Source organism: Podarcis raffonei, chromosome 14 (genome assembly GCF_027172205.1).
Source record: "Podarcis raffonei isolate rPodRaf1 chromosome 14, rPodRaf1.pri, whole genome shotgun sequence".
NCBI classification, from domain to species: Eukaryota; Metazoa; Chordata; class Lepidosauria; order Squamata; family Lacertidae; genus Podarcis; species Podarcis raffonei.
The window spans coordinates 9,537,327-9,562,774 of NC_070615.1; the positions used below are offsets into that span (position 1 = coordinate 9,537,327).

The 25,448-nt window shown below is 45.3% G+C and overlaps 1 protein-coding gene across 1 annotated transcript; it reads right to left on the reverse strand.

Annotated features, from left to right (window-relative positions):
- Positions 1-4,361: 4,361 nt before the first annotated feature.
- Positions 4,362-25,425, reverse strand: SCAMP5 (secretory carrier membrane protein 5). The gene is made up of 7 exons (XM_053364342.1): positions 25,176-25,425; positions 17,284-17,350; positions 13,579-13,707; positions 11,969-12,125; positions 11,059-11,160; positions 9,811-9,928; positions 4,362-7,919 (listed from the first exon to the last, which is right to left on the reverse strand). The coding sequence occupies exons 2-7, from the start codon at positions 17,288-17,290 to the stop codon at positions 7,725-7,727; spliced, it is 708 nt and encodes a 235-aa protein (XP_053220317.1). The 5' UTR covers positions 17,291-17,350; positions 25,176-25,425; the 3' UTR covers positions 4,362-7,724.
- Positions 25,426-25,448: the final 23 nt, after the last annotated feature.

Genomic DNA, 25,448 nt, shown 5'->3' on the forward strand with positions numbered 1-25,448 from the left:
ATGGTTCAGGGTTTTTTTGAGCGACAATAATAGCTTTGTAACACACAGTGACTCTATGTGAAAACCGCAAAAAAAACTTCAGGAAAAAGGAGTTAGCTAAAATCGCTGTAAATTGTTGCGGTGATTTGGAGGTTTAATCTGAAATCAAGCTAGATTTTGGCAAATTGGTTTCTCTGTGTCTTCACTCTCTTACATAATGGATGTTGGCTTATGTTATGGGTATATGTTCTGTATTGTTTTTATTGGTACTATTGCTACAAGTATGTCATGGCCTTTGGCTAGAACAATAAACTTGTGAACTGATCTAATACTCAGTGATGATTAGTTTATGAAACTGTGTTAGTTAAGTAACTAAAAGGCATGGAGTATTTTAAAAGATGCAAAGGATTACCTGTTTGAAAATGAAGATGGTCTAAATTAAGGTGTTTCAATATTGCCTGGGTATTTTGTTTCAAGAATGGATACTGAGGGCATGCAACCCTTATGTAATTTGTATACATGCTGTTCCTGACGTTGCCTGTTTTTAAGTGCTTAATAAACACATAAACCTAATGTGTCTAATTCCCCCATTTTTCAAACTGCACATTATCAGCTTTCCAACTGCACACTATAAAAAACCCCTCCCCCAGCCCCGCAACCATACACTTGCTGACTACTCACCCAATTAGCAACCCATGCAAGAATCTATATCCACCCACTTTCTTGCCTGTCTGTCACAGCTATCTGGCAGTCTCTCCCTCTCTCTCATATCAGCTTCTCGAACATTTTTGTATTCCTCTTCACCATCTCTGCACCTGACTCCTCTTTTCTCTTGCCATTTTCTTTCTGATGAATTCTTCTCCAACAATGCACACATTTTTTAATGTTTTTGTGGTGATGCACCATCACAATACAAAACCAAACCAAAAGCACAACCTTTGATATAATTTGTTTTATTAATTAGTCTCCAGGTTGACACCATTTCATCAGGGACAGACATGGAATGACTGAATAATCACAAGTGGTCCCCATATTTAAAAACCCCACCCCTTGCTTTTCCCATTTGTTCTCTATATAACATTTGTTTAAAAACTCTGTTGTGAATTAGATACATTGAGATGATTACTTATGGCACCACAGCTATTTGAGGAATCTCTGAAAAGAAATGCAGAACAGGATTGCCAGTGTCTCTCTCTTCTTTACCAAACAGGAGCTCAGCAGAGGAGAAACCTCTGCCCTGCCTAAGCAAGGGAAACTCACAAGAATTCAATGCACAATGATTAAAAGCCATTATATTCCCTTTCTGAAAAATAAATTATTACAAATGCATTCAGCCCACAATTGTTCCCTATCAGATTGATTTTTTTTCCCATGAGTAACTCAGTCCAGCCATCAGCATCCAGCAAATGAAAACCCTTCTAAGACGTTACTGTCTCAAGTTGCAGCCCATAAGCAACACCCACTACTTCCAGGCTAAGATTCAAGGCTTATTGGTGCTACCATTTCAGCACACAGTGGACGCTGGAAATGCAGCTGCAAGATGCCCTTGAGGGACAAGAAGCCAGAACCCAACTAAGGAGGAAAAAGCAGTGGGAAGCTAAACGTCAGGACAGATGAACCAGAAGCTGGTGCTGGTAACCGTGAGGTTTGGTGCATGAGGTTTGTGAATGCAGAAGACATCTATGGCTTACCATAGGTGCTGAGAGATGACAGCAAGCAATGGAACAATATGTAATTACAGATGATGGGACACCACAAGCAGAAGAGCCCTGCTGGATGAGACCAAAGGCCCATCAAGTCCAGCATCCTGCTCTCACAGCGACAAGGCCAGATGCATATGAAAACCCCACTAGCAAGACATGAATACAACAGAACTCACTCACTCTTGTTCCCCGGCAGCTGTTATTCACAGTTACATTGTCTGTGACACTAGGGGTATCCTTTCTGGTTCAGCTCCAAGCACCTCTTCTCCAATCCATCTCAAGGAGGCATTCTTTCAGCACCTCCAATGCCTGCAAACAGCAAACTGGCTGGCACAGAGCCCACAGTCATTCCCCACTTGCATGGTCTCCATTTGGGAGAGCCACAGAGAATGAACAAATTCTCTAGCCTAGAATCCCTGAGATGCAGTTCGGGCACAAGATATATCTGTACTAAAAACACGCCTGCCGTTTTGGCTTACAACAAAACCTGTGAACAAGGGAGGATAGATGCTATCACACACACACACACACACACCCTAGAGCTGATATCATTTGGGTCCTGTTATCACCAAGCTGGTCAACCTGGGATGGGACTGTATTACTTCCAGCTGCGGGTGGGATTTCACATGATGGAAAGCCCCTCCATTCAAAAACAACAACATCCCTACATGAAGAAAACCAGTACATCAGGGAGATAAAATCTAGCTTAGCCTTCTCACTGCTTGCTTTCCATGTACAGGGATTTTTTTTCAATTTTTAAAGGAGGAACATTTACCTGAAGTACTGTTGGGGGGAAATAAAAAATTGTCCAGTAGAAGAAGAAGAGTATGGATTTGATATCCTGCTTTATCACTACCCGAAGGAGTCTCAAAGCGGCTAACATTCTCCTTTCCCTTCCTCCCCCACAACAAACACTCTGTGAGGTGAGTGGGGCTGAGAGAGTGTGACTAGCCCAAGGTCACCCAGCAGCTGCATGTGGAGGAGCGGAGACGTGAACCCGGTTCACCACATTACGAGTCTACCGCTCTTAACCACTACACCACACTGGCTCTCACAATTTAATTTAATTAATTTATTAAAAGTAGCAATTTAATTAATTTTTTTCGACTGCGTCAGACCAACACAGCTACCTACCTGAATCTGAAGTACTGTGTTCAGTTCTAGGCACTGCAGAGGATACTGATAAACAGAGCATGTCCAGAGGTGGGCAAGAAAGATGGCTAGAGGCCTGGAGACCAAGTCCTTCAAGGAAAGTTCGAAGGAGTTGGGCATCTCTAGCTGGAGAAGAGACAATTAAGAGGTGATGTGATAGCCATCTTCAAATACTGTGCTGGTTAGAGTAGTGGGCTGGGGCCTGAGAGACCAGGGTTCAAATTCCCCACTCAGCCATGAAGTTCACTGAGTGACCTCAGGCCAGTCACAATCTCTCAACCTATCCTACCTCACAGGGTTGTTGTGAAGATTGAAATGGAGAGAGGGAGAACTGTGTGTGCCACCTTGCGCTCCAGAGAGGAAGTGAAGAAGTGAGAGATAGTCATGTAAAATAATAGAATCACAGAATAGTAGAGTTGGAAGGGGACACAAGGGTCTTCTAATCCCATCCCCTGCAATGCAGGGATATTTTGCCCAATGTGGGGGTCAAACCCACGACCCTGAGTGTAAGAGTCTCATGCTCTACCAGCTGAGCTATCCACAATAATAATAATAATAGCAGAGGGCTGAACTAGTTGATTTTGAGGTTCCTTATAACTCCTTATGATTCTACCATTCAAGATTCAAGTTTATGAGCCCTTACGTGCAAGCTGAAGGAATACTTCCCCAACACGAATTCACCACTGCAGAGAGAATTGCTCATCATGTATACCTGAAGGGCATTTTCTCTCTTGGGGATCAAGAGCTACATCTTCAAACCACATTGTCCCCCCCATTCCCTTCACAGACTCGACCAACTTCTCTAATCCCAGAGCTGCAAGGATGATTACAGAGCACTGCCAGGCACACTCAATGGGAAGCAAGTTCCCCCCTTCTTGTTGCTGCATTGGAAAGCAGGGCTCCCTGAATTTCTCAAGTCTGACTCCTCCGACTGATGAGCAAGATGAACAGAGGCCAAGCTGTTCCAACTGATTCCATCTGCTCGGAATGACAAAGCTGGCTTCCCATCTTCGAGAACAGGCCGGCCTTTGCAGTTTTTAACAAGAGAAACAGGCATGCACTGAGAAGGTGGGTGGACTTCTACAGGGATGCTTAAAAATAGCAGAGTTTAAAAACCCTTGCTGCTTCCCCCCTGCCCCACCAACACATACATTAACCCATTTCACAGAACCAACACAGGAGCAGGAAATATGCTCTTATGAAGCAGGAGGAGGAAATTGCAGGTGATGGAGGTGAGGGGAGAAAAGGAAGTAAAAAGCTTCAAGAAGGGAGGAAAAGCACACCACCACTCTGAACGAGTTTTGAAAGCATTCTTCTTTGGTGGTCTCTAATCCTACGGGATTAACCCACTTTTATTAGATCTAACACAACAGAAGAAGAAGTAGCTGCAGGTAGCCAAAGAGAATGGCTGCCCATACAATAACTCCATTCAGGAGGACCCACCAAATTAAGGTGAAAATAATATACTCTTACCAAAAGTCTACATTAAGTTCTGAAGGCAGACAAGACTCTTTTAAGTGTCTCTGATTCAGTGGAACTGCCAATCTTTAAACCCTGAATGCGCACGCACACACTTGTGAGGCCAAACAGTAATGATCTAGCGACAGAGAACACAGCAAGGTAAGATGCAGGGGCAGAGGAAGGCATAAACATACTTCACAGCCACTTGAACCACCAGGGAATATCACGTTCTCTTATTCAAAGCACACAATCCCATAAAGCAAACAAACAATAGCCCTGTTCAAGCACCATGGGTACCAACCCACTTAATGAGCAAGGGAGTGAATATGGTGACCCCATCTCCCAAAAACTCCATCCTTATCCACTCAGTCCCTACACCCTTCCTGCGTTGACCTGGGAAGATCAGGAGGCGGCAAATGCAAGTAGAAGTCACCCACCAGACCTTTCCATCTCAACATGCAAAGGTTGGGAACCGAGGGGAGGAGGGGCAGGGTCCATGGGGGGCACTGGGAGCAGGGCCTGCACACATGACCCTCTGCCTCCTACCTGGGTTATATTTCCTGTTCAGGTGTAGCACTGTATTTCACCTTGGGAAGGACCATGACTCAGTGGCCGAACACCTGCTTTCATGCAGAAGGTCCCAGGTTGAACCTCCAGCATCTCCCAGTAGGGCTGGGAGAGACCCCTAGCTGATACCTTGGAGAGTGGGAGTAGCTGCCAGTCAGTGTGGGCTATACTGAGCCAGATGAACCAATGGCCTGACTTGGTATAAACCAGCTTCCTATGTTCTGATGTTGGATATGATGGGGAAGAGGGTGTTCTGGCCAAGGAAATCAGAATGAGTTGCCATATTATTTGTTATTTTATTTTTATTAATTAAATTTATATGCTGCCCTTCCTCCATAGATCTCAGGGTGAGTTAAAATACAAGATAAAATACAAGATCCATACTCAGATCAAGAAAAAGCATTGGAGGTTGAAGTGAAAGTCTGCTCAGGATGAAGTAGAGGCCTCCATGTTCTGAAAAGCGCTTGTCCATGTGTGGTGGCTCTTCACACAAGACAGCCTATTATAGACAAGCTTCACATTAATTCCTATACAGAAGCATCTTCTGTGCCTGCATGTTTTTTAAAAAAACAAAAATCCATAGAGCAGCCTTGTGGCTCTGTGGAAATACTGATACAAATCAATGAAAATACAATTACTGGATGCTGGGCCTTCTGGCACCACCAGACAATTCAGAAACATTAGGAATTGTACTACAATGTTTTGGCCAAGGAAAGAAAAAACCACTCTTTATATTTAGTTGAGAATTGCCGTGTATTAGTGAGCCAATGGAATTTGGAACATTGTTCATAGAAGAAGAAGAAGAATTTGGATTTGATATCCCGCTTTATCACTAACCGAAGGAGTCTCAAAGCAGCTAACATTCTCCTTTCCCTTCCTTCCCCACAACAAACACTCTGTGAGGTGAGTGAGGCTGAGAGACTTCAGAGAAGTGTGACTAGCCCAAGGTCACCCAGCAGCTGCATGTGGAGGAGCAGAGATGCGAACCCGGTTCACCAGATTACGAGTCTACCACTCTTAACCACTACACCACACTGGCTCTTATAGAATTGTAGAGTTTGAAGGATGCCAAGGGCCCTCTAGTCTGATCCCCTGCAATGTAGGAATCTCAGCTAAAGCATCCATGACTGATGGCCATCCAACCTCTGCCTAAAAACCTCCAAGGAAGGAGAGTCCACAACCTCCTGCAGGAGACCTGTCACACAGCTCTTACTGTCAGAAAGTTGTCCTTGATATGTAGTCGGAATTTCCTTTCTTGTAGCTTGAATCCAATTGTTTAAGTCCTACCCACCAGAGCAGGAGAAAACAAGCTTGCTTCATCTTCCACGCAATAGTTCAGATATTTGAATATGGCTATCATATCTCCTCTCAGTCTCCGTAAAATTATGAGGTCATGGAACCAATTGCCTGGTTACGGGGAGGCTCTTGCTGACCAGAGGTCTTCGAGCACAAGTTGAACAACCACCAGTTGGTGATGCTCTACATCTGGGTTTGTGGCATCAAGCAGGGGCTTGAACTATATGGCCCACACAACAGGGGTGGGGAACCTCAGACCTTTTGGCCCTTCCCCCAGGCAACACCCCTCACTTGACCCTGTTACTTACACACACACACACACACACACACACACACACTTTTCATGATTTTGCCTGGCTGGAATGTGTCTTGAATTCTGATTGAACTCTTGCTTGTCTAGATGGAAGGCAGAGAGAAACTAGCCTGCTGTCCAAAAGTAACACAGGCGTTCATAGCTCCACTTGGTTTTTCCTCTGGCCCTGCACACCACCAGCACATGGCCTTCGAAAGCTTGTCCAGAAGGGAACAAGATCCTCTCCATAATTTTAGGTATGGGGCTTCTGGGGTTGGGGGCATGTTTGGAATGTGGTTCACACTGAACACAGAGGTCTGCTCCAGTTCAAACAGGGCAGCTCTACAGCACTGCTCATAACTTTGTTTTTTAAGCCACACACTAGCACTGCCTTCCTATCGATACATCGGAAGAGTAAATGGACTTGTTTATAATACCGCACGTTAAGGTAAGTGGTAACCTCTGGTGGATCAGCATGGAATGAAAAGGTTGAGCTCTGGTTTTGAGAGTGGAGAGAGAGTGTGAAAAAGAGCAGGGTTTAAACGCTAAAAAGCCAGCAATGCCCTATGTCAGAAACATGCAGCCCCCCCAGGTGTTGGATTACTACGCCCATCATCTCTGACCATGCTGGCCAGGGCTGATGGGAGTTGGAGACCTTAACACCCAAAGTGTCACAGGCTCCCTAACCCTGTTCTATACAGTATAAGTTGCAAATAGCTGAGACAGAATGAACCCGACAAAGTTCTTGCAACAGGCAGCTATTGTGAACTGGGTTATTCATGAAACCCCCAGAGTGTCCCTTTAGTAGCTCTTGAATGTTTGGGCTCTCCACGCTCACCCCGGCTGATGCAGCTATAATATCATCTACCACCACAATAAAATTTAAAAACCACCACTGTACATTGTTTCACAAAAGGGGGAGGGAGACCAGCACACACATGTACAGTCACTACAGCACGGCACAATAGTCCTGCGTGTCAACGCAACAGCTTCTTCAGATTGGGGGGAGTGGGAGAGAGAGAATTATCTCCAAGGACAATTATCCTAGAACAAAGTCAAAGGGTGGAGGAAGAATAACAATTTTGACATGCCTCCATCCCATCAAGGAGGCTATTATACAGCCCGCCCTGCGCCAACCCTCCTATACAGTGGAATTTACATACACAGAGAAACACACACGCTCTCCTCCAGTTCTTCCTGCCCACTTCAAGTCACAACCCTCTCAGGTTCACATCTCACTCGGGAAGTTCTAGTTGGGTGGGGAAGGTCACACCTCACATGTCATTGGGGTAGTTATAGTTAGGAGTGGCCGAATACTGCGTCTCGTGTGGCATCATGGCTCCCTGGGCAGCACCGACCGCCACGTTCTGAGCTGCCTGCTGCACGTGGGGGTTCTTCCAGGCTCCCGTCGTCCACTCCTCTTGCGCTTTGCTGATACTCCCACCGCTTCCCCGGTAAAATTTATGGACCTGGAGTGGGGGAAAGTAAAACAGGGTCGTTCATCACCTTTTTCAGTTGAGCCTTGGAAGGACAAACAAAGGAGCCAAGCTCACGGTTGTTTCTTGGGGAAATCATGTAGCCATCTAACATCAGAAGAGCTCTGCTGGATCAGGCCAAGGGCCCATCTAGTCAGCATCCTGCTTTCACCAGACGCCCATGGGAAGCCTGCAAGCAGGACCTGAGTGCAACAGCACTCTCCCCACTTCTGAATCCAAGTAACTAGTATTCTGAGTACCCATTGATAAGCCTTTATTCTCCATGAAACTGTATAAGGTAAAGGTAAAGGTACCCCTGCCCGTACGGGCCAGTCTTGCCAGACTCTAGGGTTGTGCGCTCATCTCACTCTGTAGGCCGGGGGCCAGCGCTGACCGCAGACACTTCCGGGTCACGTGGCCAGAATGACAAAGCTGTATCTGGCGAGCCAGCGCAGCACACGGAACGCCGTTTACCTTCCCGCTGGTAAGCGGTCCCTATTTATCTACTTGCACCCGAAGGTGCTTTCGAACTGCTAGGTTGGCAGGCGCTGGGACCGAGCAACGGGAGCGCACCCCGCCGCGGGGATTCGAACCGCCGACCTTTCGATCGGCAAGTCCTAGGCGCTGAGGCTTTAACCCACAGCGCCACCCGCGTCCTATGAAACTGTATAATACTCTTTTAATTTGGAGGATCGTGGTTGGAGGATGGATGGCGGCTAACAGATTGAGGTTGAATCCTGACAAGACAGAAGTACTGTTTTGGGGGGACAGGGGGTGGGCAGGTGTGGGGGACTCCCTGGTCCTGAATGGGATAACTGTGCCCCTGAAGGACCAGGTGTGCAGCCTGGGAGTCATTTTGGACTCACAGCTGTCCATGGAGGCGCAGGTTAATTCTGTGTCCAGTGCGGCTGTCTACCAGCTCCACCTAGTACGCAGGCTGAGACCCTACCTGCCTGCGCACTCTCTTGCCAGAGTGGTGCATGCTCTAGTTATCTCCCAATTGGACCACTGCAACGCGCTCTACATGGGTCTACCTTTGAAGGTGACCCGGAAACTGCATTTAATCCAGAATGCAGCAGCTAGATTGGTGACTGGGAGTGGCTGCCAGGACCACATAACACCAGTCTTGAGAGATCTGCATTGGATCCCAGTACGTTTCCAAGCACAATTCAAAGTGTTGGTGCTGACCTTTAAAGCCCTAAACGGCCTCGGTCCTGTATACCTGAAGGAGCGTCTCCACCCCCATCGTTCAGCCTGGACACTGAGATCCAGCGCCGAGGGCCTTCTGGAGGTTCCCTCATTGCAAGAAGTGAGGTTACAGGGAACCAGACAGAGGGCCTTCTCGGTAGTGGCGCCCGCCCTGTGGAACGCCCTCCCTTCAGATGTGAAGGAAATAAGCAGCTATCTTCTCTTTAAAAGACATCTGAAGGCAGCCCTGTTTAGGGAAGTTTTTAATATTTAATGCTGTATTGTTTTTAACACTTGATTGGAAGCCGCCCAGAGTGGCTGGGGAAACTCAGCCAGATGTGCGGGGTATAAATAATAAATTATTATTATTATTAATTCAAGTTGGTGATCATCCATAGTTTAACTGTGCACCATGTGAAGAAGTTCTTTCTTTTATCTGTCCTGAATCTTGCTGGTGGCTGCCCAAGATTCTCCAAGTACATGGACAGATACTTCTGAGGCACACATTAAATATATAGGTGTGAGGAGCACACAGAGAAAAATGTAAGAGGCAGCTTCTTGGTGACTGATATATACCAATCAAAATCCTTTGGAAACAGAAGGATCAGCCAGTAGGAGTCTCCTGGGCATTCTCAGCCAATAGAGTGTGAGATATATCTATGTAGCATCCCCATGCAAAACCTTTCCCACGTCTTACCATACTGAGGGCAATGAAGGAGAAGACAGACATGGCTGTGAACATGATGGTGGGGATGAGCATCACGACAGCCGACCCCACGTTCGTCCCAAAGAAAGATATTGCTGCAATCCAGCCACTGCAGAGAAACAATGAGAGTGAGAGGAAACATTGTGAGGAAGCTATGGTGCTGCTACTGCCACCACTCAGAACCACTCCTTTGAGTCATAACCTGGAGAAAGGTCATAGTGCAGCGGCAGAGAGCCTGCTTTGCATGCAGAAGGTCCCAGGTTCCAAGCTCAGAAGGTGGCCTCTGGGTCGTTATATCAGTTATATTTGCCTTATAGGATTTCTCAGCTAAGGGCAGTTCTTGAGCCAGGCTTGCTGGGTAGTTATTATTTTCAGAATCTTGTTGGAGCCCTTTAAGATGAGTTGACCAATCCAGAACAGTGGAAGGAGGAGGAATGGCCTCATCTAGAATTAACTCATTCAGCTCCCTCTTACCTTCCTCCTTTTGGAGAAAATAATGCGTGATTTTGCTCTGTCTCCTTCAGAGTTCTCGGGAGCTGATTAATGAATCTGGCATGATTCCCAGATCTTTGCAGTTCTTTGTAGTAAGTACCATAATAATTATGATTATTTGTCAGCAGTTTGCAGAAATCAATTATCTCCAAATGTGGTGGCTTTGAATTTACGAGTCCGGCATCAGTGCCATCCAGCAGAAGGGAGTGTTTTGAAGACTCTCTGCAGCTGCCACCTGGGCTCGCTCGTCAACAGTTCTGATAATCAAGATGTTTCTCTTCCTTAATTTATAACTAGTATCTTGTAAACTTTGGTTCGACCTTGCGTTTGGCACTGCCTAGCAAAGTGCTCAGCCCAGCCCAGCTTCATGCAGCCTCACAGTTTAGGGGAGTTAGAACAATAAAACAAGGAGATAAAACAATAAATTAAAACAACAAAACAAAGCACTAAAAGGCGTTAAGAAATAAAATGGAAGAGAGGATAAAAACAAATGCTATGGGTTGGTTGTAGAGAGGAAACTTGCCTTACAGTTGGCCTTAGAGTTCAAAACCCTGCTTCAAGCATTCAGCAGCCACCTTCCCCTCTCCTACACAGCAGGTATGAAGGACAGAAAGGGCATTCAATCCCCGGCATCTCCAGCTAACGAGATCATAGGGCAGTTCCCTATCTAGGCCATACAGTTAATTGCCTAAATATTTATTTTAAGTGGATGGCTGCTCTTGTTAACACCTTAGATGTCCAACTTACCAGACTCCCCAGCCGGGGATCCCGACTGCCTGGATGATGCTGATCACCAGCTGAGCCATGAAGGTGAAGAAGAAAGCCATGAAGCTGAAGGAGCTGTCTGTCCTACAAAAGAAAAGAGCCCATCATTGCTGCTTTCTCCACTGACAACCAGTCCAACTACTAGGCAGGTCTCCCACCAGCAGGAAGGAAAGAGAGAGTGCTCTTTTGTACTTTGAAAAGAGACCTGTCACCAAACAAGATGACCCAGCTAGGATGTAAGCAGCTTCCAGAAAAAGACAGGAGGGAAAGCACCTATTTATTGATGGGTGAACAGAGAAAGGATGATCAAGCTAGCATTAATTTGCAGTGCTAATTTTAAAAAGCTTTCCCCCATTTCTGCATGCCTAAGAACATCAAACACACACTGAAGATGACTAGGACTGCTTGGAAATGGAGAGGACACACTGCCACACTGCCTTTCCTTATAGTGATAGTGGTCAGACACATGGCTTAAAGTCATGGGCGGGGGCAAGGATGGATAAGAGAAGGAAGGGTGATGTGATTCGCAGGTGAGAACTACAGAAGCAGAAATGTGTGGTAGAAGCTGGAGACCACCACGGGTTAGAACATCTGTGCACAGGAGAATAAAACAGCAACTAAGAAATGGGTGGATATGGAGGGGTTACTGAACGCAGTAGCAAAGGGGTGGGAAACCTGTGGCCTTCCAGATGTTGCCGGACTATAATGCCCATCATCCCACACTGTTGATCAGGCTAGCTGGGGCTGATGGGAGTTGGGAGTCCAACAGCAAGTGGAAGCCATGGATTCCCCATCTGTGCAGTAGGACCGAGCCAAAAGAACTGAGGAGCACACTGGGGTGGGGCTGGAGAATGAGAGAGAGAGAGAGAGAGAAGCTGTGCCTATCACTTACTTGAAGGCTTTGTAAATGGGTCTAAACCAGCAGACATAGGAGCAAGGCGTAAAGAGAATGAGCCAAAGAATTGCCAGTCCAAAGTTAACTGCTCCACCACCTCCGATCATCCACGCAAGGCAACCAATCAGATTCACTGCCAAGGTGATGCTATTCACTGCAAACACATTTATCGAAAGAGACACACAGAGAGAGGAGCAAAAGTAGCAGATCACACAGCAAGAGCTGGACAAGCTGAGAATGGGAAAGATAAACGAGTTCAGAGCTTCAATGAAGAATAATAAGTGCCGCTTCCACAATTTTCTAAGGGTGTTTCCAGACCATAGCTATTTTCAGGTATGATTCAACCACATGCTGGCAAATTCAGGTTATGCCATTAAAGCTGAGTTAGAGGCCTTGCCCAACAAACCCACTTCACCAAAATGACAGGAACCTAGCCTCCCAAATCTTTTACAAACAAATCAGTATGAATGTTCTATGAACACACATTGTCTGGAAGTGCCCCTAGTCAGGCTTCTCACATTCCCTTTGGGAAAGGCAAGGAAGAGAGACAAAGGAGTAGAACAACAAAAAGGAACCAAATAAATCTACCCTCTTAACAGTCAACAACTACCTACACTGTTGTTGTTTTAAATTGTTTTTATTAAATATTTTGAGACTACACTGGCGACTGAGTTGGCCCTTAATGGAAACAGAAATCAGGAACAAAGATGAAGGCTGGGACTGGAAAACTGTTTCATGCTGGCCCAAACCTTTTGTCCAGATCTGAAGAATTAAGATTCTATCTGGACTTGGTTCCACACGTATGTCTACAAATAATAACCTAGGATTGCCATATTACAAAGGGTGTAAATCCAGACACAAAAGTTGTTGCCTTGACCCAGTATACCTGAAGGAGCGTCTCCACCCCCATCGTTCAGCCCGGACACTGAGGTCCAGCTCTGAGGGCTTTCTGGCAGTTCCCTCACTGCGAGAAGTGAAGTTACAGGGAACCAGGCAGAGGGCCTTCTTGGTAGTGGCCCCCACCCTGTGGAATGCCGTCCCATCAGGTGTCAAGGAAATAAACAACTATCTGACTTTTAGAAGACATCTGAAGGCAGCTCTATTTAGGGAAGTTTTTAATGTCTGATGTCCCTTTTCTTCAGTCATTGTGGCCCTTTTCTTAAATAGCAATTAAATAGCAAATGGCAGAGAGACTATTGACACCACATCACTCCAGTGCTTAAAATCTTGCAGACTGCCCATATGTTACCAGGCCAATGTCAAGTTCTTGTCTTAATTTACAAAACCTTTAACAACTTGAATCCAGGATGCCTTTAGGACCACCTGATGCTTTCAATATCCAGGGTCTTTCAGGGTATATCTGTTGGAGCCAAGGCTAAGATTGGCTCATATCTGCCAGGAGCCCCACATTCCACATTGTGAGCCTAATTCTGCCTCTCTGGCCAAAAAAATCTATCAATATTGAAAATAAATTAAAATTTTAAATTCAGATTTGTGGAAAGGGAAATGAAAGAGTGGGTCCGTTACTACTTCTGGTCCATGCTTCCCCACTTACACCCACTGGAATGCTGGCTTGCCCTTTTAACCCTCCAACCTCCACAACTTACACATCCAGAGGTAGTAAAGACGTTTGACTGTGGTTCGGTGTAGGGGTGGGATTTCCTCATCAAAATCCTGGTAAAAGCACGGTTTCAATGGGATAAAATGAGGGAGAGGAGGGAAATTGTTCATTCTTTCTGCAAGAAAAACAGAAGGCAAGTTGTTTCTTTTCCATTTCCCTCCGCAAGTAATATTCAGTATTTAAGCAGGGACGTTTCTGAATGGTTCAACACTTTTGTACACAATGATTGTATACAAAAGCTAGGCACAAAACCATGGCTTGCACTAACCATATTAAACAACAATGGCTTAGCAAAAACAAACCATGGTATTGCCATTATGTCTGAACCCAGCATATATCTCTGCCACCCTCGTAACAACCCTACTGTGAAAATACTATAGGCAAGGGATGGGCATTCTGTGGCTTCCCATATGTTGCTGAACTAGCATTCACATGGTCCTTGGCCACTGACCATGCTGGGGACAAATGGTGTTGGAGTCCAACAATATATAGAGTGCCAAGTTCCCAAGCCCTGTTATAAGCAAAAAGCAGAGATAGAACAGCTTGCCTTGAGTCACTCAGTGATTTCATATGTTCAGACTGGGGGACTTCCTGGTGTACAGATGACGCTCTTGATCATTGCAGCATTGCAACTTTCAAATAGCCATATTGCAGATCCTCTGAACTTACTTTGTCCATGAGAATGTGAGTGCAAATGTACAGTAGTTTGATATGTGTTTCAGAAGTGACTGCATTTTCTAAAAAAGAACTCCCCATTCTGCTTCCAAGGACAGTTCCATGAATAATTTAAATACTTCTCTTTTCGTCGGTCCCCCATCCCCAAAGCACACTTATCTGTATGTAAAGTTAGCAACCTCCTTTGCACCTGTTCTGTGACAAAGATAACACAGAAGCTAATGCCCCAGACAGTGGGGGAGCAGAGAGAAGAGGACATTCTAATAAACCATTACTGGTTGCAATGTCTAAATTAATTATTCAGAATCCCCAGACAATGAGCTGTGCATCTTATTTGTGACAATTTGCTTGAGGTGAACAGGAGCAGTTCAATATGCAATCCTAAGAACATTTGCCTGGAGGTGAACCTGTGGAAAGAGGATTTATTCCTAAGAAGGGCCTGCCCAAGACAATTTAGCACTTTAGATATAAAATCTAAATGGCACTGTTTCATGCCATCACCTCCCAGCAGTAAAAATCCAATAATAAATTAAATGAATGACAATGATATCCCAGGTCTGAGTCAACAGCCCTTCTGCCTAATGGCAGATTTGGCTTAACTTCCAAGAAAATACATTTATGATCAACAGCATAACATATTGATTAGAGGGTAGGGAGGGCAGAGAAATGACAGAGGTCTATAGAACTATGTACAGCGAGAGGAACTGTTTCTCCCTCTCTTGGTGCTCTGGAGTTCGTGGGACTGATAACAGCCACAATAATATAAAAGGCTCATTTGGGTGACTTTCAGGTCAAGGGAGAAGGGCGACTGACATACAGAAAAGGGACCACTAGCATTCCAATGATGAGTGCCATTAAGAAGTCTGGAAGCCTTCCCTATGCAATCAAAATCCAGAGTGTATAATTGGGCTGATTTCCATCTACATCAAGGGTGGGGAACCTCTGGTTCACAGGCTACACCCCCTGGTATACCTGCCAGGGGTACCAGTTTGGCCTCTTCCCCCCTCCACACCTGACATTTTAGGTGATGTTAGGTGTGGGACTGGTATTTATATGGCTTCAAATGAACAGTTGGGAGCTGAAAATGAACTCCTGGTGGTTCCTTTGCTGGAGCAAGGCATGCTTCCACTGCCCTTGAATGGAGGAAGGAGGAGGAAGTGATTTCCACTGAAACACTTGCTAATATGGATAGGCCTTTCTTGTCCATTTTAACAGCATTTTCAATGGAAACTGCTTTCTGCTCCTGAAGCAAGGTTCAACACAGGGCTATTTGAAAGCCCTTTTGCAAGCAGCCCTTGCTGTAACTCTACATCACTGAGGAATTGTGGGTGACTTCTGCCATAGACCATTCTACATATCAGTGACAGCTAATGTAGCATCCCCCAGATGTTCTTGGCTTCCAGCTCCCACCAGTCCCAGCTAACATGGTCAATGGCCAGGGATGATGGGGAGTCAACAACAATGGGAAGCGACCACATTGGCTATCCCTGGCATATACTCATGGCAATCTCCTTCTCTGAGTGTGGACTCTTGTGCAGTCAGAACAGCACCATCTACACACAAGAGAGAGGCATAATAATAATAATAATAATAATAATAATAATAATAAATAATAATTATTATTATTATTATTATTATTATTATTATTATTATTATTTATACCCCGCCCTCCCCAGCCAAGGCCGGGCTCAGGGCGGCTAACAAGCAATAATAAAAACAAGTTGAATGATTACAACTTAAAATGTAGCCTCATCGCAGGAGGAGAAAGGAAAAGAAAAAAGAAAGAGAGGGAAGGAATCAAATTGGCTCCAAGCCAAAGGCCAGGCAGAACAACTCTGTCTTACAGGCCCTGCGGAAAGAAATCAGATCCCGCAGGGCCCTGGTCTCATGAGGCAGAGCGTTCCACCAGGCCGGAGCCAGTGCTGAAAAGGCCCTGGCTCTGGTTGAAGCTAATCTAACTTCCTTAGGGCCCGGGACCACTAGGGGGTTGCTATTTATGGACCTTGAGGCTCTCCGTGGGGCATACCGGAGACTCAGTGGAATCCCAAGGTGTGTGGAAGTACAAACACACACACAAATCTACAAGAAAAGAAAAATGTTGGGGGAAGAGTCCCACAAGCATGCTCTGTGGGAATGGAATGTTGGCTAACTGTTGTAGTGGGGCAGAGGAAGAGGGAAATTGAATATCCTGAAAGAAGGCATGGCCAGCTGGCTGCCTTGAACAACAGGATTCAAGACTGCAACAAAATCTGTGTTTCCTGAAATTAACCAAATAAGAGCACAAAACTTATTACCAGTGCCCTACCTGACACTGCTAAGTATTTGGGGCAACCAGAACAAATATAGTCAAAGCAAAAGTTGGCTTTTTAATGGCTGCGAGACTATTAATCTCTAAATACTGGAAATATCTAAAGGGCCTCTCTATAGAGGCTTAGTATGAAAAGCTATTAATATTGGCAATTTCAGAGAACATTATCACTTAAGTACGATTATTTGGAGGACAAATCAAAAAAGCCAGATTTTGCACCATTTGGCCAGGCTTCACTGATTATTGGACGATCCTAGTGGAATACTAGGATGGTTTGCATTCATATGGGGCCAATAATCTCCACTACTTATTCTTTTCAAAGTCCAGGTATCTTTGATGGGTACAAGAAGTTGTGACTGGATATTTCTGTGAAGTAACAGACAGGCATCTCTAGACTGGTCCCACTTATTGCTGTCTATCTTTGGCCATTGGCAGACCACTGACAGATCAACACTGTGAATTGCTATGAAAGTGGGAGCTCTGTCCATCAAAAGTTGCCGCTGTGTCGAACACAGGCATCTCAGGAGTACTGATCTTGTCATCAAGTCTTGACTCACTTCAGCCTCCCAGTTCAGGCTGGAACATGGGAATATACAAACTACTGTCCCAGGATAAAAAGTGTTGATAGAATCAGGCCTTGCTCAGAGCATCAATTTCTCACACAATGAAAGCTTTTCCTCATACAAGGAAATCTTATTGTCATCTTACCTCCCATGATGTTGCTCAGTCTTTATTCCACAGATAGACAGAAGAACTTGTCACACCACCAATAAAGCTGAAAGAAATCAGGGAACAGTTATGTGGATAGCATCATTATATAGTTTTGCCACCAGATGACACTGAACTTATTTGTATCTGATTGGAGCCAGGCACTTCCTGCTTGTTTGAGAGAAACAATCAAGTACTGGGCTAGCTTTATGACTTGTGTGTGCTCCCAAGACTTCAATGACAACTGATATGAAGTTAAAGGAAGAGACATGGGATAAACATGTCCTTGACATGCAAGCCTTTCCACTTCTGATAGACCAAGCCTAATTGTGCAATTTGCTTCCTTTGCTGGCTCAAAATCCAAGGGAACATTTGCAGTGTCTTGGCACCACTTGAAACAAAAGCATCACCACCTCAATAAACTTAAGATCAATGTAAATCAGGGGTGGGGGACTTTTTTTCCAGCTGAGGTTACCTTCTGGGCAAGCTTCTTAAAGGCACAGGCCAGTGGTGGACAGGGCCAGACACAAATGTGGGTGAAGAAATGAATGCAAAGTTTATAGTTTGTACACACACGCCTCTCTAGTCTCCAGACAAACGAGAGACATTATTCCAAGGACATATTCCAACCATGCAAAAACACTTGGGGGGGGGGGAAGGAGGGTCATTAAGGGGTACGGCATGGAGAGAATTCCCAGGGAACCAGATATAGAAGCCTGGAAGGCCACATTTATTTCCAAACCATTATATAAAGAGTAAGGCCTTCTTAGCTATTTTAAGCCTGATGTATTTGCCGCCCTGGGCTCCTTTGGGAGAAACAGGCAGGGGGAATATACATTTAACGGTACAATAATAATTGTGCTCATCTTCCTATTCTATCCCAGTCAATTAGTATCCCTTTCCTAAGTAGATAAATTGGAAATGCACAAGATCTGACTAGCAACCGACAGCAAAGCTGTTAGAGGCATCCATAGCCAGCGTCCAGCAGAAGCCTGTGTTGCTAAACAAACCGGCTTTAGCCTAAGAAGTTAAAAAAGGTTCTACAATGTAGGACAGACATACTTAGCCTCTGGCTCTTCCGAGTAACCTATGAGTGACCTACATTGACCCACACTACTCTCTAATCCACAGATGCAGACCTGGACAGGAAGAGCCAGAATAGATCTACAAGGACAGCCAGCTTGACTGTAGTGGCACTGTAGTGGAACTGTTTTCTGAAGGATGTATCCAAAAAATTCAAGCTTCTGCCTTATGACATCCAGATGAAAATACAGCAGAATGCCTTGTTCCTCATAGGGGATTATCTCCCTTGCATTTTCTTGCATTGATTAGGTATTGGTCTGGTGCATTCCCAAGGACTTAGAGCAGGTGACTCTATAGCTGCATACACACCATATACTTAAAGCATGTGGCTTCCTCCAGAGAATACTGGGAACTGTAGTTTACCCAGACAGAGCCACAATGCCTAGCACTTCCTGAACAAACTACAGTTCTCAGGATTCTTTGTTGGAACTATTGTATGTGCTTTAAATGTATGGTGCACAGACACACCTATGATAAGCTTAGTCTTCTGCACAAGGTCTGCACAAACCAGGATTGCAAACCATGGTTTGAAGACTCTTTGCAAACCTATTGTTTCATTTGATTCCACTGATACCTTGTCTTTCTTCCAAGGAGCTCAAGGAGGTTACACAGCACTTTCTCCTTCTACAGTGGTACCTCGGGTTAAGTACTTAATTAGTTCCGGAGGTCTGCTCTTAACCTGAAACTGTTCTTAACCTGAAGCACCACTTCAGCTAATGGGGCCTCCTGCTGCCACCACGCTGCCGGAGCACGATTTCTGTTCTCAACCTGAAGCAAAGTTCTTTACCCGAGGTACTATTTCTGGGTTAGCGGAGTCTGTAACCTGAAGCGTATGTAACCTGTATCTGTATTCTCACAACAACCCTATGAGGTAACTAGGCTTAAAGACTGGCCAAAGGTTACCCCAAGCAGCTTCATGGCTAATCAGTTCATGGACATGGTGATAGCTCAGTACCCACCTCCAATTCTGTGTAGGGGCCCTCTGTGTCTTGCGGAAAAATTGAGGTGCTGTGACCCCTAAAGGTCCCAGATTGGCCTCCACCGTCTTACTGCCCAATGGCCCAGCTTGCTCCTCTGTAACATGTGCTTTGGGGAGTGCCAGGTCCTCCTCTGAAGAGGATTCGTCCAGTAGGCCGCATGACAGTTAACAATAACTTAAGAGGTACACAAATCAATGCCATTTTGAAAGGTTTGATCCACTATCTTGATTCAAAATAGCATTCAATAGTATTGAAATATATACCAAAAAAAACTGCCTCTTGATCTCAGGAACCATCATGCCAAGTTTGGTGACTACACCTCAAGAGGTGTCTGAATGTATAGAGAACAGACAGAGGGGCAAACAGCAACTTTCCAAAATATACACCAGAAGAAAAGAAGATACTGGTAGAGGAGAGGGGGATAACAGAACCAAAATATGCAAATCCTAAATATATTTATCGTATTTTTCCATGTATAAGATGCCCCCATGTATGAGACTCCCCTTATTTTGGGGGACTCCAAATTAAGAAAACACCCCTCAGCACTACCCGTGTATAAGACGAGCCCCAATTTTAAATCTAATTTTTTGGTAAAAAAAACAAAACTAGTCTTATACACGGAAAAATATGGTACTTATATGGTGCTTATCCCATACTAAATGTTTTCAGAACTAGTTCTCAGATTTGAAGTTATACATTACATTGATTAGCATTACTCAGAAGGGTGGTGGGAATGGGTGATTGGCAGATACTCATCACAGTAATACCCCTCCCCACCTTCTCACTATATAGAAGGATCTGGCAACTTCTGTTTCAGTGTATCTGAAGAAGTGTGCATGCACACGAAAGCTCATACCAAGAACTAACTTAGTTGGTCTTTAAGGTGCTACTGGAAAGAAATTTTTGTTTTTTGTTTTTAATAAACTTAGGAAATGGGATATTTCCCAAGGAAAAATAAAGCACTGTGAAATTTTCTTCCCTGCATCACTACAGTGGTACCTCGGGTTACATATGCTTCAGGTTATATACGCTTCAGGTTACAGACTCTGCTAACCCAGAAATAGTACCTCGGGTTAAGAACTTTGCTTCAGGATGAGAACAGAAATCATGCTCCGGTGGCGCAGCGGCAGCAGTAGGCCCCATTAGCTAAAGTGGTGCTTCAGGTTAAGAACAGTTTCAGGTTAAGAACGGACCTCCGGAACGAATGAAGTACTTAACCCGAGGTACCACTGTTTTTGAACCCATCCCTTGTGACCATTAGCCCTGCTTGCTGCACCTGATGGGCGCAGGAATCCAACAACATATAGAGGACACCAGGTTGGGAAAGGCTGGAATAAATACCAAGCCTTGTGCAAATGGGCATTTCCAGAATCTTAAAATGTGAACAGGCTGCATAGGAAAGCTGCCATATAACAAATCAGTGTCAGGATCCTATCCCAAAACATGTTGGCAGTGACTCTTACTTGTAAGTGAGGAAGAGATAACTTCCCCGGCTAATAGTGGTAAAGCTCAGTGGGAAGCAGGGGGCCAGAGGTCAAGGTTCCAAGATGCACAAACAAGGCAAGTGGTTCATAACCAAATGGAAACTACACAGATGTCCCAAGAGTTGACACATCCCTTGTGTGAAGTTATTAAACAAAGGATGGGGTGAGCTTACTCAGGGGGGACTCTTGTCATACGAGACTGCTGAGTGTGCACGTATCTGTTCTGAGTGGGTGTATCTAATCCCACCAAGGAAGGGGGTGCCTAGTTCTTGACAACAAAACTGTCTCCTGCCCCTCTGCCTCCAACTCTGAAATCAGCTCTGGCCATAAGAAGCTGCCCTATAGTGAGTCAGACCAATTGGTCCATCTAGCTCAGTATTGGCTCTCCAGGGTTTCAGATAAGGAATCTTTCCCAGCCTGACTTAGAGATGCTGGGGATTGATTGAACCTGGGATCTCCTGCATGCAAGACAGGGGGCTACATCCCTTTCCTAAGGAGGTTTCTCCTGGAATTTAGCAAAAGTTGGCTTCCCTGCAATTTCCACTCATTAATTTTATGGATGTTATGGAACGAGACTTAAGTTTTCTCTCTCTTTCCCCACACCACCTCATAACTTTGTAAACCATGGTCATATTCCACTTAATATTCTTTCTCTTTAAGCTCAACTTGCCTAACTGGAAACATGTTTGGCCATCTTAATCATTTGGGTTGTGATTTCTGCACCTCTTCCAGCTCTACAATAGCTACAGCATAGAAACTTCCACATACATTCGCCACCACTCGAAAGTGTAAGACAATAATCTGCAAATGCCCACAAATTCTGCTGTTCTCATATTACAGGTGACAGCAGCCTCTCTGCTTCCAGCCAGGTCGCTGGATTGGGAACAGAGGAAGCTGCATTGAACAGTCAGTCCACTGATCCACTTAGCTCAGTACCGTCCATCCTGACGGTGGCTCTCCAGGGTTTCAGACAGCAGTGTTTCATGGCCCTATCCGGAGATGCCAGGGATTGAACCTCAGGTCATCTAAATGCTCTATGAAGAAGCTATGGCGCTTTGCCTGAGATGGTGCCACCAAGGAAGGACTTTGGGGCAGAAACACGTCCAGGGCCTGTCCAACAGAATAAGCAAGGGGGGTGCAAATGCAGCAGAACTGGTTTACTGTATTTTGAAATAAGTGAAGTAATACATATTGCCACTTAAAGAGCACCCACCCACACCTCATAAGTCCATTAAGTCTAGGGTCTAAAATGCCAGCTGCACCACTGAGAGTAGACCCTATTTTGAGTAATGTGAAGGAACACCAGGTAGCCTTGTGTAAGAGAAATAATAAGAAAAGGCATTTCATTTTCCAGCTGAGAAAGACAGACTCTGCTGCTACCTAATTTCCAAATGTAATACCCCTAGGCTGGGTTTCAAACTGATTGATGCACACTCAACTGCCGTTCATCTCAGGAGGACAAGTAAACATGCAAAGGATTGGACTGAAGAGCTTGTGCATATTTTAGGACTTCAGTCAAACCCAAGCAGATATTTCAGCATTGGTTGGACCCAACACTTTTGACCTTATAAATAATAGAAGTCCCATCTTCATGCAAAACATTATCTGCCATTTGCAGATGAATGGAGCCTGAACATCTACCCTAAGGAGTTTATGGTTGTTTCTCTCTCTGAGGGTTGCTCTCTGCTTATTACTATCTCTCTTTCTAATGCAAATAAATGCCCATACTTCTGGGAGATAAAATCTAGTTATAAAACAATGCCATTTTTGTTTTCTTTCTACATATACACAAGTACATTGATTCTCAAGTCAATTTTTGAAGTCCCCAGGAAACAATTGTTTATACTTTTGTGAGAATGGGTCCATCTGAATGGCTTTCCCAAAGAAAACATCATCCTACACTAACCTTCCCCAACCTGGTGCCCTGCAAATGTTGCTTGGTTGGGAATGGGAGCTATAAGCATAGACCATGCCTAGTAAGTACAGAGATGTAAGTGCAGGTCAGCCTTGTGTTAGAAGTCCCAATGCTTGATTCAGCATAAGGCAGCTACCTAGGTTTGTTGACCTGTACTAACTGGTATGTTCAAGTCCCCCGTTCTGTACTAAATAACACTGTTAGACAGTTATATCATTATTTTTATTTATTTATTTCATAAATTTTGTACACCACTTGATTGTGTCAAACCAAACAAGTCTCAAAGTGGTTTACAAAAAGATAAAAACAAGAAAATCAAGGGGTGAAATACAATACTATAAACAGACAGAAAGTTAAAATACTAAAACAAATCAAAATTCACATAAGCATTTCTAAGCATCTGGATAGGCTTGCTTTGAACAACAATATGTTTAGGTTAGCCACACATCCTAGGCCTCTGTTAGCAAAACGGAAGAATCGGCTTGAAAGAAATGAACCTCATACTTGAGAAGCCACATCATAAAGGTGACAAGATTATGTATCAAGTCCCTGGCTTTGGATGCATTTGCAGCCAAGATTCCAAGCGAGAAATGATGCATAAGAGAAGGTCAACACAGGCTGTGTACACACCAGACCTTTAAAGCACACCCAAAGCACACACATCACAAAGAATCCTGAGAACTGTAGTTTGTTAAGGGTGCTAGGAATTGTAGCACAGTGAAGGGTAAACTACAATCCCCAGGATTCCTGAGGACAGGAGATGTGCTTTGAATGTACTTTAAAGGTATGGTGCAGGATGCTGCCTTATACTGAGGGCTCATCCTGACTTCCTTTTGCACTATGCTTTCCAGGAACAGGTCCATGCTTTAAAGCTCTGTATCTGACCAGGGTTTTGTTGTTATTTTTTGTCCCAACACTTTCCCCAGGGAACCTCACATTCTACCACTGAATCAGACCAAATGGCAATCCACAGAAAATTTGACTGCTGTTTGCTTCAATTCAGTGCCAAAATGTGAATTTTCCCAAGGAAAACGCCAGGACAAAAAAATACCACTTGGACACGAAGCTTTAAAGTCCAGACCTGTGCCTGGAAACACAGCACAAAAGGGAGTCTGGGTGAGCCCTGAGTCAACCATTGGTCCACCCAGCTCCATATTGCCTATGAGACTGGCAGAGGTTCTCCAAGGTTTCAGGCAGGGATGACTCCTTGACCTACCTGGAGATGCCAGGGACTGAACCTGGGAATTTCTGCATGCAAAACTGAAGCTCTACCACTGACCTGTGACCCTGGATAATACAGAATCTAGGTGATCTTATACAACTTCCTCCTCAATTAAAGAATCCAGAGCTGAAGCATCTCCAGCAGATGACTGTTCTGCCTGCCTCTGCTTGAAGACCTCCAGCCATGGAGAACACACCTGCCCAGGTCATTGCTTTCATTGGTCAACTGCTCTTACCATCAAGAAGTTCCTCCTAATGTTCAACCAAAATCATTAGATTACACACACACACACACATACATACTTACAGGCATATAACTCCTGCCCAACACAAACCTGCCCTTAAACTCTCTGACAGCGCCATCCTATTATCTACCTATTAAAAGCAAATCTTGCTTATTTCAGTGGCGTTAACTGGCAGTCAATTGGTTTTGGCATAGTGGAGATGTAACCCACAAAATTTGGAATGTTCAGGGTTAACCGTGGAAGAGGACAACTGCCTTAGGGAAGATGCTGATTGGATGGAGTTCAGCAAAGCCCTTGGTTCTACAATACCATAGCTGAGGTCACTCTGCAAACACATTTTGTCTCTGTTGGAATATCTTTGCACACTCATGCACTCATTGAAGGAGGGGTGGGAAGAGAAGGAACTTACCGTTTTACATAAATATAACCCATATAGAGAAGAAGAGTTTACACACACTAACCACAGGCACACATCTACCGGAAGGCCTCAAAATGCAGGAACCCGCGCTCCCCACCATCAATGTCAACAGCTTGCGGATGGAACCGGCACAGTCTTTTGCCTCTAATCCCTTTTTCCTTTTTGCACGGCGCTCCTGTTGGGGGAGGAGCTATGCATCTTGCAAAGGTTCGCAGAGAAAAGGGAAATCCAAGAGGTAGCTCCCCTGATCCACGTTCCCCCCCCCGTTTTTTTTTTTTTGTTTTTTTTTTGCAAGGGTGGAGTGCGGGGAACGAGGGGAAGAGATGCGCCGGGGAAAGGCTCCATTGCACGTATCCTCTCCAGGAAATCGCACGGAAGGCCACATTGCTCGGCCCCGGGGAAAGATAAGCACAACCCCGTCCCCACGTCCCCGAAGGCACCACGCTAACATAGCGCGGGGAGGGCAGCGGACTTGGAGGAGGAGGCCTCCCGGGCGTCCGACGGGCGAGGCCTCCGCCCTTCTCCATCCCCGCTTTTAGGACTCACCGCTTCGCTGCCCCGGTCCTCGGGCCCCGCCGAACGTCTCCCCCGGATCCTGACCCGCAGCGCCCACCGGCGCCTCCTGCTGCAGCGGCCGCAGCTCTCGCGAGGCTCCTCCGATCCTCCTTCTCCTCCCCCCGCCCCGCACGCACCCAGGGCTGGGTGGCTCCGGCGGATGAGAGAGGGGCGGGGCGGGGCGGAGGCGGAGATGCTGCCGCTGTCCCCGGTGCTGAAACGTCTCTGGGTGCGGCGAGCAGCGGGGGAGGAGGGGCCAGGATG